Here is a 17,358-nt window from a genome sequence, read left to right on the forward strand (position 1 = left end):
GCTTACCTACTGTAAATTTCTTGGCATTGTCTGATATTCTAAGTTATGAATCATGTAAGTAGGCTTTTTGACATTGCCATCCTTCCAAATTAACTGCATCAATATGATATCTTCCCTAATACTATTTATTGCTATTTAGAGTTGAGCAAACCTGTATTTTTTTCTATAGTGTATTTCTAATAAAAATAAATGAACAGAACCCTCTTTTTTCTTTTCTTTTCTTTTCTTAATCGCAAAACAACTTCCATGCTGTGCACTGCTGTGCTGTTGGGAGGACTGGGAAATATTTATGTAAATCCCTTAAGAGTGGATTTGATTATAATTTAATTAATAATTTGTTTTATTTATATACCGCTATTCCAAAGATCATAGCGGTGAACAGCAAGTAAGCAAATTAGCAAGTAAATTATTGTCATTTACAAGTAACATTATTAAAAATAACACTATTAAACAATAGAGACTATGTTTTTCTGACACATATGGATTCTCTTCTAGCCATCCTGGTTACAATTGATTGAGCAAAGGGAGGTTCTTCAAATGGTTTCCCAGTTTGGTCATAATCATGCAAAACTGCAGGAACTTTTTTTGTTTGTGTGCCTGAGTAATGTAACAATCATACCCCTAAAGTCCTTTCTATTATGGTATCTGCAATAATTCAGCTCTTAAACAGTGTGGCACTTGAAAGGGGATGCTGAAGCAGCCTCAACTGAGATCTGTTTGAGCTGGTCACGAGGGTTCTTCTTGGTGGCTCATTTCTTCAGCTGTCATCTGCAGGAACACAGTCATGTAATCTTAATGAACAATGTGCAAAGCCATAAAAAACTCAATTATAGCCTTCTTTTTACTGTAGACGTGAGAAAATGCAGTCGTAAAGTGCTGATGTGTAAACACAATAGGCACCATCTGCTACCAAGTACGATTTCAGCTCTGAAAAGAGGATATATGTTGCAGATGTATCAATAATAGGAGGCTTATCAAGGCATCATTATGCACTAAGGAGGGAGGAAATGAAATTTATGGGCATCTAGGGAGCACTTTATGGTTTAATTCCCCTTCTTTAGTGATAGACTCAATAACTATAGCAATGTGAATACCGTTTTATGCTCTCTCTCATTTTAAGAGTTTTTTTAAAAGAAATAATCTCTCTCTTAATCTGGACTGATCTGGACATTTAAAAAAAAAATCAAAAAACTGGCAGAAACAGCATGACATTAATTACACTAACCTGTTGATCAAAACACATTATATTCAGCTGACCTAATATCCAGTCAGCTTGAAATATGATGTGACTCTTTGTCTACATTATTGAGTACAAAGCCCTTGGCCTTCTAGAAAATGTAAAATCTCTCCTTTCCTCTGCTTTATGATTATATTGTTTTAATCTTGACATGTTTACAGATTTTTAGATTAAAATGAACAAATGACAATGTGGATGAATGAATATGCAGTTCATGGAGAATAATGATAGAACAGAATTTAATTGTCATGTTACAGAAAATTAGTACTCCTGGAAATATGAAGTGGATGTTTGCCTGTTAGTCTATATTTCTGTTTCTAATTCAGATAAAATGAAATTACTCTTAATAGTAGTAGAAGAAATAAATTGTTCTAAACCTTGCACTTTGGTAAATTTTCTGTTTTGCGGCTTCAGTATAAGACATAGTCACTAGCTCCATTCTGTGCTGAGTGAATGCATGTGGGAGCAGACAAAGGTTTGAATGCTTTATCTCCACATCCTGTGTGGAATTACACTTTTGAAGGCCAGATGTCACACATAAGAGATAACAACAACAACAACAATGCTTAAATGGCATATATAATCAAGACCTTTAACATGACATGGTCCACATTTTATTCTTGTATAAAAACAAACATATAGGTGTACTTGATCTGAAGATTGTAATTCTTTTATTGTAATTTCCTTGACGGTAATGTTGTAACTTGTGCTCTGTTTCCTTTATTATTTCATTGTTTATTGGCATCTGCTTGTTATTTTTTCCAATGAGGGGTTGGAAATAGGGAATACTTTTTGATAATTATTGATTTGAATGTAATAATCAGTGTTAGGCTTTTGTCATTATTGAATTGCTACAGTATTACTGTTATTGTTGTTACTATGTTTTTTGCTATGTATTGCTATGTTATATTTCTTTATTATCTTATGTGTATTGTTATTGTTTATTGCTACTGCTCTGTATTTCCCTACTGTTGTAAGCCGCCTGGATTCCTAGTGATTGGGCAGGGTATAAATAAATTATATTATATTATATTATATTATATTATATTATATTATTTGTTTATTATGTCACTCAGATACAATCATTTCTGCTAGACCATCTTTGGCCAAGATGGTGACACCACTGACAGGCCTGTCAATGGAAGAGACAGTGGTGTGTACTCCTTCTCTCTCCAAAATGTTTATGAGAGGAACAGTGCTACTAAACTCTCCTATGGTTCACCATTTTCCTCCTTGGGATTCACCTCCCATTGTAAATGTTTTAAAATAACCTCCTTTTGATCACTGGAATCAGCAGTTCTATATCATTTAACACTTAAGATGACTTTCCTAGTCCTGGGTACTTCACCATAAAGAATTTAAGGGTGATTACCTTTGTCAGTTTGGTGAAGACCAAGTTACTGTTTGTCTGGCTCAGATGTCAGGGAAACAGTAGAAGCATACATTCAGTGTAGAAAATCTACTCAGCCAACTAAATCACTAGGTTCACCTGAAAAAGTTTGTTTTAGTTCTTATTCTTTCCAGTATGAGATAAAATAAAGTGATCTGAACATTGATACCCAACCAAGAAATAAAGAAACCAGATGCTTAAATTGGATGAATAAAGGACCTATAACATATTTAACGCTAAACTCTTGAACTTCGGTACTTAAACTTCAATGCTTTGGGGAGAAACTGATTAACTTGAAGGCCTAAGGTGCCTGCCGGCAGCCAAGGAGGACAGGTGGGGGCTCAAGAAAAGCCTGGTACACAAGTGCATGGCCGAGAAAGAGCACACTGAGAAAGTGGCAGAGAGAAGGACCGGCACGCCTACCCAGAGCCCCTTAGACAAGGGGTCTAAGGAATTGCTCGGCACAACAACGTGCCAGCAAGAGAGCTACTGAGGCCAGGAGGAATGGCCAAGGCCATGCAAGGCCCAGTATACCTGCCAGAAGCTGAGTGAAAACATCAGAGTACCAATGAAAGCCCGGCACTACCACACATCTACTATGGGCTGCTAAGGCCAGAAAAATCAGTCACAGCCGGGAAAAAGATCAGTCACACAACCAATAGCCCTGGAAGCCAGTGGGACCTGAGAAAACCCAGTGTGACCACAAGCTGCCAGACAAAGGCAAAGGCTGGGAAGAAGTCCCAGCCTGAACACCAGCCCCAAGGAACAAACAAGGGACAAGACTGGAGCAACCAAGGAGACAGGGCCAACAACAGCTGTACAAAGGTTGGGGGCAAGGATGGATTCCACCACCACCAAGAGGAGGAGAAGGAATAAATGGGGCAAAACCTATCCACAAAGTGCCCCACGATGTCCCTGCCTTCAAAGAAAAGAGGCAGGATGGGGGGCTGCTCAGCTTAATACACCTGAGTACACCCCCTCATCATGTGCTCAAGCTTGGCCTGTTGGGCCATGCTTATATTTAAAATCCCTGGTTTCAGTTCATGGAGGGTATCAAAGGCACATCCTCCCTCCATTGGCTCTGCCTTTCATCCAGGTGTGGGAAGTAGAAGCTGACCAAAAAAACCTAAAAAACAAACAAACAAACAAACTGGGAGAAACAGCATGTGTATGGGTCTCCAAAATAAAATTGGAAATAACAGGAATAAAATCTGGGACTTTTTAATAAGTCTGGATGTCCCCATCATTTGTTTCTTAAGAATCCTTGAGCTTGTCTAAACCAGGGGAAAACACTGAAACTGGTACTGGAGGTCCTCACAACATATGGCTACTTATGGGGAGATGCCACAGTTTCTGATTCTTAATACAACCTTGCTTCAAATAGAGCAAACTCAGGGAAAAGCCCAATGTTTTCGAGAAATCCTAGAGACACCTTGTGCTCTTTTTGCTTGTGGACAGCTGGATAAGGTCCAATTAGGCCTGATCCATTTCTTGCATATCAAAAACCACACCATCCACTTTCCTTGTGCTGAGCAGCCCAAAAAAGGGAATGGCCTCTTTTCAGATCCACTACTCCCGTTTCCATGTGGGTAGGAGCTCTGTACAAAAGGCTGCCAGGTGTGTTGCTATGTCTGTTGAGGAAGACACGGGCAGCAAGACAAGTGATCAACAATGAATCTAGGAGCCCCATTCTGTCCTCAGCAGAAGTAGTGGCATGTAATGAAGGCTTTACACGGAGCTCCTGCTTGCAAAGAAGCAACAGGCCACTGCTTTCACAGGGAACTGCTTGGCTGGTGAGACTGCAGTGAGAGCACCAAAGAGAATGGGCCAGCAGGGCCAATGTGGTGTTGGCCCAGTTGGCTCATGTGCACAACTGTGCACAACTTGGTGCTACATTGGATTCAGTCCAGCGCACATGGTCATTATCATGGTCAGTGTGGAGCCAGTCCAGGACATAATGCTGCAGGCTGTCCCTGAATTGAGTGGCCACTGTACATGAACCCCTTGCTAAAAAAATCTGAAAATATCAAATGCAGCTTTGTTTTGTTTTTGACTCAAACCTGTGTGTATAATCAGGAAGCACAGGCTAGTTCATGATTTGTTTATTTATTTAATTTATACAGTGGAGATTATCAGATAGACATCCTTATCCTGTCCTTTTCCCATCCTCATGGCACAATTGTGAAAAGATTTTCATATCCTGTCAGTGTCTCATCATTGTTAGATGAAGGAAATGCTGTGTATAAAGTATATCTTGATTTCAATAAGGCCTTTGACAAAGTTCCCAATGACCTTCTTGAAAACAAGCTTGTAAAATGTGGGCTAGATAAGACAACTGTTACATGGATTTGTAATTGGTTGACCGGCTGAACCCAAAGGGTGCTCAACAATAGCTCTTTTTCACCCTGGAGAGAAGTGACCAGTGGAGTCCCACAGGGCTCTGTCCTGGGCCCAGTGCTATTCAACATCTTTATCAATGACCTGGATGACAGAATTGGGGGCATACTTATCAAATTTGCAGATGACACAAGTTAGGAGGAGTAGCTAATACCCCAGAGGACAGGACCAAAATTCAAAATGACCTGAATAGACTAGAAAGCTGGGCCAAAGCTAACAAAATTAAATTCAACATGGAGAAATGTAAGGTACTGCACTTAGGGCGGAAAAATGAAATGCACAGATATAGGATGGGGGACACCTGGCTGAATGAGACTACATGGGAAAGGGATCTGGGAGTCCATGTAGACCACAAGTTGAACATGAGTCAACAGTGCAATGTGGCAGCTATAAAGGCTAATGCAATTTTAGGCTGCATCGATAAATGTATAGTGTCTAGATCAAGGGAAATAATAGTGCCACTGTATTCTGCTTTTGTCAGGCCCCACCTGGAATATTGTGTCCAGTTCTGGGCACCACAATTTAAAAAGGATGTGGAGAAACTGGAACGTGTCCAAAGGAGGGTGACTAAAATGGTGAAAGGTCTGGAAACCATGCCCTATGACAGGGGTAGGCAACCTTTTTGAGCAGGGGGCCGGGTTGCTTTCCCTCAGGCGACTGGGGGGCCGAAGCCGGGGGTGGAGCTTCCACCCTCCGGGGTTGGTGCCGCACGCTGGGGGTGGAGCTTCCACCCTTGAGGGGCAGGGCTGCGTGCCGGGGCGGAGCTTCCACCCTCCAGGGGCCAGGCATCCCCATCTTTGCCGGCCCCGTCAGAGGCCGGCAGAAAAGCCGGTGGGGGCTGCCAGCGCTGGAGGCCTCCCCCTCTTTGCTGGCCCCTGACAGGGCCCCAGGCCCCGTCAGAGGCTGGCAAAAAAGCCGGCGGGGGCCGCCAGCACTGGAGGACTCCAGGGATGGCAGCGGGCCTCTAAGAGACCCCCTGCCGCCGCCGGAGGCCTATTGGAGGACTCCAGGGACGGCAGCGGGCCTCTCAGAGACCCCCTGCCGCCGCCGGAGGCCTCTTGGAGGACCCCAGGGATGGCAGCGGGCCTCCTAAAGGCCCGCCGCCGCCTCCGGAGCCCCATTTGGGGACTCCAGCAGCGGCAGCGGGTCTCCTAAAGGCCCGCCGCTGCCTCCGGAGTCCTGTTTGGGGACGCCAGGGGCGGCAGCGGGTCTCTTAAAGGCCCGCTGCCGCCTCCGGAGCCCCGTTTGGGGACTCCAGGGGCGGCAGCGGGTCTCTTAAAGGCCCGCCGCCACCTCCGGAGGCCCGTTTGGGGACTCCAGCAGCGGCAGCAGGTCTCCTAAAGGCCCGCCGCCGCCTCCGGAGCCCCGTTTGGGGACTCCAGCAGCGGCAGCAGGTCTCCTAAAGGCCCGCCGCTGCCTCCGGAGCCCCGTTTGGGGACGCCAGAGGTGGCAGCGGGTCTCTTAAAGGCCCGCTGCCACCTCCGGAGCCCCGTTTGGGGACTCCAGGGGCGGCAGCGGATCTCTTAACGGACCGCTGCCGCCTCCGGAGCCCCGTTTGGGGACTACGGTGGCGGCAGCGGGTCTCCTAAAGGCCCGCTGCCCATAGCGGTGAAGTCTTGCACGACCTTTTCTGTGGTCGCGCGAGACTTCACCGCTATGGGCACCGCCATTTTTTCTCCCAAAATGGCAGAGAAGTCTCACGTGACCTCAGGGAAGGTCGCGCGAGACTTCACCGCCATTTTGGGAGAAAAAATGGCGGCGCCCATAGAGGCAAAAAGCTGCATTCGGTGGCGGCGGCAGCTGCCGCGGGCCGGATAAAAAGCCTCCACGGGCCGGATCCGGCCCGTGGGCCGCAGGTTGCCAACCCATGCCCTATGCGGAACGCGTTAGGGAGCTGGGGATGTTTAGCCTGGAGAAGAGAAGTTTAAGAGGTGATATGATAGCCCTGTTTAAATATTTGAAGGGATGTCAAATTGAGGAGGGAGCAAGCTTGTTTTCTGCTGCTCCAGAGACTAGGACCCAGAACAATGGATGCAAACTGCAGGAAAAGAGATTCCATCTCAACGTTAGGAAGAACTTCCTGACAGTAAGGGCTGTCCGACCGTGAAACACACTCCCTTGGAGTGTAGTGGAGTCTCCTTACTTAGAGGTCTTTAAACAGAGGCTGGATGGCCATCTCACAGGGATGCTTTGATTTGGATTTCCTGCATGGCAAGGGGTTGGACTGGATGGCCCTTGCGGCTTCATCCAACTCTATTATTCTATGATTCTATGTCCTGTCATTTTGTATTAACAGGAGTTTGTGTTAATATAATTCTACTTCAGTGACAGGATAATGACAGGATAAGTGCAATATCTATGAAATGCTTTTACGCGATCTCAATAAGGACGGGATACGGACAGGAGAGTGATCCTGTCCCTATCTGATAATCTCCTATGTCTTTCTTGGAGAGTAACAATAATACCATACAGATTAAAAACAAAATCTTGCCTAAAATATGATTCATTGTGTGCCAAGGTAGTTTCTGATTTATGGTGACCTCAAGGACTCTCATGGGATTTTCTTAGCAAAATTTACTTATAGCGAGTGTTGCCTTCCTCTGAGAATGAGAAAGTACAACTTGCCCAAGATCAACCCATTGGTTTCCATGGCCAAACAAGGATTTGAACCATGTCCATTGCTTAACCCACTATTCCATGCTGACTCTTATTTTACTTTACAATATAATGTAAAAAGCTATAAATTCAAAACATATTTTTGCAAACAAAAAGAAAAAGTTTGAGGATCTGAATTTTATTCCCAGAATTGTTTGTAAATACTTTGACTGAAATGTGTATGTTTGTGTGAGCACCTTCAAGTCTTATGTACAATTAATTGTGACCTCATTAATTTGATAGGGGTTTTATAAATCAGAAATACTCAGAGGTTGTTTTGCCAATACTTTTCTCTGAAATCTAGCCTACAGCATTTGGTTTTCTTTGCTTGTCTCCCATCCAAGTACTAACTAAGGTTGATCCTCCTTAGCTTACACAATCAGAGAGGAGTTGGTGCCTTCAGGGCTGAAATTAGTTTGCCATATCTTAGGTATGTGGAGGTGGCAGAGGTGGACAAAACGTATTGTATTCATAAATTGGGCCTTCTTCTTCTTTTCTTTTCTTTTAAAAAAAATCTTTTTCATTCACATCTAAATCTGCTGCCAGTGCTAGTGTTAACAAGAACAGGCTCCCTACACATTTGAAACTTGTGTTCAACACTTGGAAATATTACTAAAAATAGTGGCATGTTACCCCCTTGCTCATTCAGTTTTACAAGTATTCTCGCTATGTGATACAAATAATGAGTAACATAATGCATTAAAAACACTAAAACAAAGAAACAAGCCTTTCAATGGCCTGCCCTCCATGAAAGGTGTCAGCAGCACCAGCAAAAACAACCCCTTTATCCTTATTTAAACAAAAATTCAAGTTGCATGTGCAACATCTTTTCAAAGCTAATAGTTTTCTTAGAAACTCCAGGTATCTCATATGATTTGTGTATTAGCACTTCAGGAGACTTATTGGAATACTCTTAACCTTTCAGAGAAGCCCTATGTCTCTTCAAAATTACATTTTGATTTAAGAACAGTGGAAAAGTTTGTGGTGATATGGTTTTGGTCATGTAAAGCTTCTGTCAGATTCTGGGGTTTGGAACTTGCAGCTAATGCAAAATGCAGCAGCCAGACTGAAGGCAGATGGGCATTTTAGAGACCACATAATTTGAGAGCCTCGAGGGAGGCCCTGTTGTATGTCCCAACACAAGCTGAAGTTGCTACGCACAAATAACAGGGTTCTTTCTCTGTAGGTGGCCCCTGATTATGGAACTCCCTGCCAAAGAAAGTTAGGCTGGCTTCCTTGGTTTTGAACTTAGAGTGCTCTCCTAAAATAGTGCTATTCCACTTAGCATTTAATTTCTGTTTAATTATTTCAAATTTGTATTTTAGGATAGTTTTACACTTTTTAAAAGAGTATTTTAAATAAAGAATATCTTGGGAGCCTTTGTGGGGTGGGAGGTGATGCAGAAATATTTTAAATAAATAAAGTACTTTAGCACACATAAAATGTCAGAGTTTCATTAACTTGTGTTTTCTTCTACAGAAAATGTATTTTTGTGGAAAAAACATATTTTTGTACAAAATCTCTGTCAAGAAACATTTTGTACAAATTTTGTGTATGTTGTGCATAACCCTGCAATTTGTACCCACACAAAAAACTATTTTAAAAAATATTCATGAACTTTTGTGGAAATGGGGTTGTTGTTGTTTTGCATGAAAAAGGGTTTTTAGTATGGGCAGATACACTCCAGTGTGCATACAAAAACCCATATTATTTTGCACAGAATATTAAGGCAGAAATACTTTGGAATCTGAATATACAGGTTAAAAACTTGGATACTCATTCTCAAATATTTTTGACTGTGTTAGTGTGTCTACTTACACTCCGTGAAGGGGTGCAAACATTTCTTGGCCTGACCAAGAAAGGAATGAATGACCTAATGCCATGAATCTTGCATGTTATTCAGTGTATTCACCCCACGATTCACACCAATCATACCAGGGCCACAGGAAGCGCATGGACCACTCCAAAGTGGGCCTCCACTGCAGTCCTGAATGGGCTGCCAGCAGAAGCCGATATAATCTGCTCACTTTTGGGCCAGCTCTTGTTGCCTCATTGTGGCCTCTGTGTGTCTTCTGGCCACTTTGGGGGCATATGCCATGTAAACGCCATGCCCCTGAAGTGGTTAGAAGCCACTTTATTTGGCCTGTCTGTTTAGGGCCTCTATTTGGTATTGCTGTAACACAGAGTTATCAAAAATAGTGTGGTTCTATTTGTATAGACGATATGATACATAGTGTCGTCAAGTGAGTTTTGGCACAAGGGTGAGAGCTCCCAAACATAGCAGTTGTGTTTGGAAATGCAAATTGTTCTGTGTAGTTATCAGATTAATTTTTCCTGGAAAAAAAGTGTTGCAAATTTTCATGATTTATATATCCCCCAACTGTCCTGTTTTGGCAGTGTCCCAGTTAATTATCTGTTGTTCTACTTTTTCAGCTGCTTTTAAAATGCCCCAGTGTCTCTTTCTTTCTTCTACTTTCACACTTTTTCTTCACCTTACTTTAATTGCTTCTAAAATGAGCTCAAAGTGCAAAATTAGTTTGCACACTATTAACTCAAAAGGAAGAAATGAGAATAGGGGGCAGAACCTTGTCTTACAGACTCAGGAAAAATAAACCCAACAACAACTGCAGAACCTCCTAGCTTGGTATTGTTTATTCAGATGGACTTCATTCTGACATTTACTATCCTGACTACATTCTGAGGTTGCCATACATGCTCAGGTTTTCATCTGTGAAATGTTGGAGAGAATGGGTTTCTTTCCATTATAGCCCTCTTGTGTTGTAATCTGTTTTAGATTTTCAAGATCATGGGAAGCTATTTATTGAACTATATATGTTTTCACACATAAAATGGTTTTTGACCTATCCCCTTCATCCATTTCTGTGGTTTGGCAGGATTCATATTAAATTATGTATAATTAATTCATTTATTAAAAGCCAGAGGTTGACTAGAACAGCTGTTGACAATGGAAACAAATAGAAGTGTATGGGTCTGTGAATCTTAATAGCTTGTGTTGGAATAAATTTAATATGCATCTACTGAACACTGTGCATCTGCACTTTGACGCTTTCAGCAGTGTGTTCAAGTGTACATTCCACTGGAAGCTATGCAGTTCACCAAAAGAGCATCTGCCAATCTGCACTCTGCTGCACATTCAAATGTGCAGCTGAATGCAGGTGCATTATGTTCAACTGCACATATGCTCATCTAAGTGAGCATTCTGTTGCTATCTATGCAGCGTGCACCACATCTACAGTCAGATGTGCATTTGTATGAACATCAGATTTACCATATGGCCCTAAGTACTATGAACATTTTTTTAAAGAATACACTTTATTTTCTCTGAACTATTGCATTCTATGCTCACAATTTATTTACTTCCTTTTTACTTTAGAAAAAAATTCTGCACCACCCCTCACATTAAAAATGCTTAGGATGCCTGATGTGCAAAAAATAATAAAACAAACTTAGCAGTGGAAGGAGGAAGGAGGAAGGAGGAAGGAGATGGCTGAGGACGAGCCACTTCCTACTCTCTCAAGCCGTCTCCCTCCCCCCTCTTTCTCACACACACACATACTACATGGCCTGAGAATGTACAGTTGAAGCTTACTTAGGTGAATGCTGCTACTTCTGCCAGTTCCTGTTCCTCTAGATATAGTACATATGGCAGGTCACTGAGCAGAATTGATCAGAATGTGCATCTGGCTCATCTGGCTGGCTATCACACTGCTGCAATGTGGCGCACAAAAGAAAACAAACTTCAATGGGTTATAAGCATGTCTTTCTGAATTCTGTGAAATGCAAAAGGGCCAGCAGAGAAATATATTTGTAGCATGATTTGGCAGCAGCACTGGAACTGAAAATGTCAAGAAGGTTGCATTTGATTAAAAATTACTATGCCTGACTGCTGAAATTGATATTCCTTCTTCTTCTACTTCCCTCCACCTTCCTCATTTTTATTACAGTACTTTTTCTGATTTTCCCGAAGGCATATATGTGTACTTCAACAAAGTAAATTCTTTAAATACAATAAAACTAATAATTCTCAGTTAAAAAATATTAGAGAAAATTTTGGTCACTATAGCTGCACCAACATTGAACATTTTCTCCATGATCAGAAACAACATTTGTCTATACAGAATATGTAAATGATAGGGATGGAAAGAATATTTAGAACATGATTAAAAACAACAACAACCTTGTCCTTTGAATCTTGGATGCCATTTAATCCTGATGATGACAATCCTGAATTGATAAGAATATTTGCAGTTGAGGACCCATTCTGCATAAAATTCACATGCAGCTTTTTACACAGGAAACAAATGATATTCTTCTGCAGAATTATTATTTTTGCACAGGAAATGGTGTTTTTGATGATGATAAAATGTTGGTGAGTACACACAAAAAGTTGCAGATTTTGTGTAGAAGAGATCTTGAACTGTGAATAGTCTTTAAGAAACTGTGCTGTGACTTACTTCCAGTGGAAAGAAAATAGCTAAAATTACTTGTTGCTCCCTTTGCAATCAGAATTACTGAAGAATTACATCCCCAATGAATGAGAAACTGTGGGTTCCAGTGGGTTCTTTGATTTACTCAGGCATGCACTCAAGGGGATGGGAGCTGCTTCTTGTAGTCTCATTTCAGGGACAAAATGGGCTCTCCATTGTACTTATTTCAGGGAACAAATGGGCTCTCCATGAAATAAAAAAGATTGAGGTTGTAGTCTCATTTCAGGGACAAAATGGGCTCGCCATGAAATAAAATGGAAATATAGGGATAATGTGCAAAACAGCCTGGAACTAAACACTGCAAAATTGTGTTGCCTACCATAAATGTTATCACAAAGGCAAATTATAGGTGTGGATTTGATGGATTGGAAATTCTTAAAATAACAGGGTTTTTTTGGGGGGGGGGGGATTGGCCAGTGACAGTACTTGGTCATTTGTATATGTTTCTGCTTTGCTATGACAGTTTTACTAGTTTTATATGCCCTCACATATGGCTGAAAAAATGATGTTAATGTATGAAGTATACTTCAGAGTAAAGTCTCTGGGGTAAAGGCATGCTTTTGGTGGACTACATGATGTTTCCTGGGTTAGCATTAGCAAGAGGTTTCATTGTCAAAACATAGAACTCTCACTATGGCCAGTAGCATGGTATGTGTATTTCAGGGCATGGTTTAAGGATGGGTGACAACTATTAGGAGTGTCACTCTTGAGTGTGCCTTGTTATCTATTGAATATGTAAAACACAGTATATAAATAAATCTTGACTTGTAAAGTTAACAACACTGTCCTACATGCCAGCATTGTCCTCATTTTCTTTCTTTTTATTTAACTTATGAGGAAATTTTAGAATATGAGTACCCACTCCAGAACTGGTATGTAATGGTTATGCTCAGAGCCATGCATGCTAAGTCTTTTTTCTTAATGGCAGAGATGAATTGTGCATATAAATGATGGCACAGTGGGATACAAATGCTATAAAAATAAGGTGAACAAACATCAGAGTGGCATTAAATAAATGTCTCGAGTTGAGTGCCATTTGGTCTTGTGCTAGCTTCCTTGCTTTAAGTTAGTGCTGTTGTTATTGTTAATTGCCTTCAAGTGGCTTCAGCCCATGTTCCAGTCATCAACAAATGAGTTCAAGACTTGCAGGGTTATTGTTTATGCTAATACATAGTGAACCTTTGGTCCTCACCATCGGCAATGACTAGTTCAATTGCCAGAACTGAAATTCAATGGAGAATCTAGTGGAACTTGTTGTTTCTCCAATGTGATATTGTAATCAATAGATTTAGACATTATATAGAACTGGCCAGCTTAATAATGCTTCTTTATGCTGTTGGGAGGGTCTGATGGTCACTTGATATTAGTTTAGCAGAATGAGAAAAGAAACATACATGGAAAATGTAAAAATAGTAATAAGTAACCCTCTTCAAAATGTCTTGGATGCAGCAGGTACGAATTTATTTGTCAGTACTGTAATTTTGATGCTTTAGTTTTTTGTTTGTTTGTTTGTTTTTTGTTTTATAAATGCTGGCATAAAATAATAGTTCTAGGTTCTTTAAATGAATACCTGCTTTGTTTTTTTGACTGCTTGGCAGATTGTTTAGAATCATTGGTCCTCATCATAGTATTCTTGTACAGAAGATGAAATAACACATTGACCTTATTTCCTTCACTCTCTTTCTCCTTTTTTTTAAATTTCATTTTTCTCTCTAGGGTCCTTCATGATGGTGAATAGTTCTGGGAGAGCATCTGGGCAAAAAGCTCACTTGCTTTTACCAACACTGAAGGAAAATGACACCCATTGCATTGACTTCCATTATTACCTGTCCAGCCGAGACCGTTCCAGCCCAGGATCATTGAATGTTTATGTGAAAGTTAATGGTGGTCCTCAAGGCAACCCTATCTGGAATGTCTCTGGGATTGTTACAGAAGGTTGGGTGAAAGCAGAACTTGCAATCAGCACATTCTGGCCGCACTTTTATCAGGTGAGTTTGAATTTTCCCATTCTTTAGACTAATAATAGTTCCTTTTTCTTAGACCAAAATGTAACCATGTAGTTCCAGAGCATTCAGAATTAGCTTTGAAAACAATTGATTATTTATATCCTGCCTTTCTCCTGCACTGGGTTCAAGGTGGGTTATTTTTTATGAGGTATTGCAGAGAACTTCCTTCTAGAAAAAAAAATGCTTTAATTTTCAATTTGTAACAGTAGTACATGTTTAGTTTTTTTGTGGGTTTTTCAGGCTATGTGGTCATGTTCTAGAAGAGTTTCTTTTGTTTTGTTTTGTTAAAATGATATACAGTTGAAATTGTAAAAAATGTTAAAATTTTGTTAAAATCAAATTAAATATGTTAACAATAAACTTGTAATCTAGATCACATACAAATTCAGGTGATGAAGGAAGCACTCAGTTTTATTAGATATATCCTAGTTCGGGTAATAAGCAAATTGCATCAGTACAAATTTAAGAAAATGACACACAAGTACTACTCTTTAGTGCTGTAGAATGGCCAAATGTACCCTTCAGAACAAATTGCATAGTTGTAAAAAATAATGGGCTGTGTTTCCAACATTTCATGGCTATAGAAGGACCCTCCCTCCATCTGAGCTACCACTGCTGTGGCCTTTAGAAGGAGAGGAAAAAAACAACAACAGGCAGGCATGGCTCCATTGTGCCAAGGCCCATCAGTTGATGAACAGCCCTCCCTCCATCCCATCTGCCACTCATGTGCTCAGCACAGGACAGCAGCCAGCATCTGCTGGATTTAACCCCCTTTCTGGTAAAAAGCTACCAGGAGTGGCAATCTACCTTTAAAATAGCTTGTGGGAGAAAACAACATTCCATATGAATTGACTCAATTGAAGAACTTATGATCCTGAGTTTGGAAGACCTGAGAAGGGCTGTTAGTAGCTGAGTCTTTGGAAATCTCATATTCATAGAGTCATCATAGGTCAAAGCTAACTTGACAACACATAACAACAGATAACAACAAGGGCCCACTTGCATTGTTTAGCATCAAAAATATCACCTTTATGTGCATTTTTCACAATCTCAGAGAGTCCCAGGTAGATAATTGTTTCCTGGACCAACATGTCAGTCCCCCCCCCCCCCCATCCAGACTAGCAGGAAGGTTCCCCAGCTCCTGCTTCAGGGTGTTCAGCTTTTCCACAAGTTTTAGTTTTGTCCCAAATGAGATGTCAAAGTGACAAGCAAGCCACATTGCTTGGAGCATCTGAAAATTCCAAAGGGTGACTAATACTTCATATTATATTAATCACTGGCAACAACTCACTGTTCATAGCAATATATTTAGAAACTTCCCCAAGCTGGAAAAAATGTGTTACATCAATTGCTTTTTATTTTTAATTAGGCTTATGCATATGTGTTAGAAATGAAAGATACATTCATTTCACATCTGATTAATAATCTGTTACACATAATTATATTTTGACAGAACATTGTAAGGTTATAAATTAGAAAGGTGGCACATTTTCTTTTTAAAACAGAAAGGACTTCTTTAATTAAATGATGTAAAATTCCCTACACAAAATAACTACAAGTGTGTTGACTCTGAATTTTATAGGTTTTAAGCCTTTGTAAGGGTAACTGGCAGACAATGATTCTCTTTCCTGTAACATTAATGCCTTTGAAGTCTGGCAAATATTATTAGTAGTAGTAGTAATAGTAGGAGTAATAGTATGGGGCATTGTGAGGGTCATTATCTTAACCCCTGTTTTAACAACCGTTAAATGCACCTACTGGGAAGCTTCCTAGATGATGTCTGTAAAGAAGAAATAGATTTTATGGAAGCCATGAAAGCTGCTGCTGAAAATAAAGCCTTTGTTCCCCCATGTACTCTGCAATATCTAGTGAAACTCACAATGTGGTAATGTAACTTCACACTGTGAGTTTTTCTATCTCTACAGTTGTAACAAATGATGTAGAACAGAGATGAAATTCACTGTGTGATCTGTCACTGTACTCTGAGTTTCACTGACTATTATGGAAGAGAAAGAAGTAATCAAAGTTTTTCTGGGAATCCCCAGTTTTCATCCCCCCAGAATCCATATTAGCATTGTTACCCATTCCAGTTCCATGTTAGATTGTGAAACATTTAGCCCTCATTTCACATGGAAATTTGTGGATATTTTGTCCATGATTTTCACCCTAAAAGTACATTGTTTTAAAAGAATTTTAACTAATGTGTGCATTTAATATTTTTATCTTTTTACCTGTTGTCTCAAGCATGCTTTCACAAATTTTAATCAGTATGCAGTAGTGGTTTGAGCATTGGATTCCAACTCCAGAGACCAGGATTTGAATCCCTGCTTGGCTATGGGAAGCCGCTGAGTGATCATAGGGAGGGCACACACTCTCAGCCTAGCAAACCCCGATAGGTTCGCCTTAGGTCACCACAAGTTGGAAGTGACTTGAAGGCACATGGCAACAACAAGCAAACAAATTTTTGAATTCATAGCAATGTATCATAGGAATAAAAAATACATTGATTTCCAAGGCAAGAATAGGTTTTCTCCTCTGCCAGTTTAGGACATGTTAAATTGATATTCTCTATCTGAAAATGTGAACAAATGAATCTCTTTTTCACCTCTATTGGCAGCAGCAGTACCATTTTTATTTTTATTTTTTGTAATGCCTTAGTTATATCCTTACCCACTTATTTGAGGAGTGTGAGTTCCTGTCATACAAGGCTTGGCTTCCAAAATCCCAAAGGTGCTTTTTTTAGCAGCTGGCCTAAATATATTCTCACATTTCCCCATGATTAAGCATTTCAGTACAGATGCAGTTCTTTGAACCCCATTTGAGCTTTGCTGTCAGGAACATTTAGGTCAATAAACATACCAACAAGATCTGATTATGGTAACAACATGTTTTATGTCCATACTCCATCCTTATTAAAATGTGGATTTTAGACTTTGCACAGGCTGAAATGCTGAGATTAGAATTACTGTGAGAACTAGGACATGGCTGTTATCAATGTCACAACCTGTGTGTAGGAATTATAAAGGGGTCCCTACAACCAGATCTCATCTGATCTTGGATAAACAGGGTCAGCTCTGGTTAGTTCTCAGATGGGAGACCATCAATGAATACCAAGTGCTGTAGACAATATTTCAGAGGAAGGAACTGACACCCTTGAGTATTCCT

The 17,358-nt window shown here is 40.6% G+C and overlaps 1 protein-coding gene across 14 annotated transcripts in view; it reads left to right on the forward strand.

Moving 5' to 3' along the window:
- Nucleotides 1-17,358, forward strand: part of LOC149315753 (receptor-type tyrosine-protein phosphatase T) — an 849,328-nt gene that overhangs the window by 314,146 nt on the left and 517,824 nt on the right. For all 14 annotated transcript variants that reach the window (XM_089514002.1, XM_089514000.1, XM_089514008.1 and 11 more), the window contains exon 3: nucleotides 13,904-14,175. In XM_089514002.1, the coding sequence (XP_089370128.1) occupies nucleotides 13,904-14,175 (272 nt within the window). The remainder of the gene's footprint in view (nucleotides 1-13,903; nucleotides 14,176-17,358) is intronic.

The sequence above is a fragment of the Sceloporus occidentalis genome, unplaced genomic scaffold, assembly GCF_023333645.1.
Source record: "Sceloporus occidentalis isolate IW3139 unplaced genomic scaffold, rSceOcc1.0.p SCAF_3, whole genome shotgun sequence".
NCBI classification, from domain to species: domain Eukaryota; kingdom Metazoa; phylum Chordata; class Lepidosauria; order Squamata; family Phrynosomatidae; genus Sceloporus; species Sceloporus occidentalis.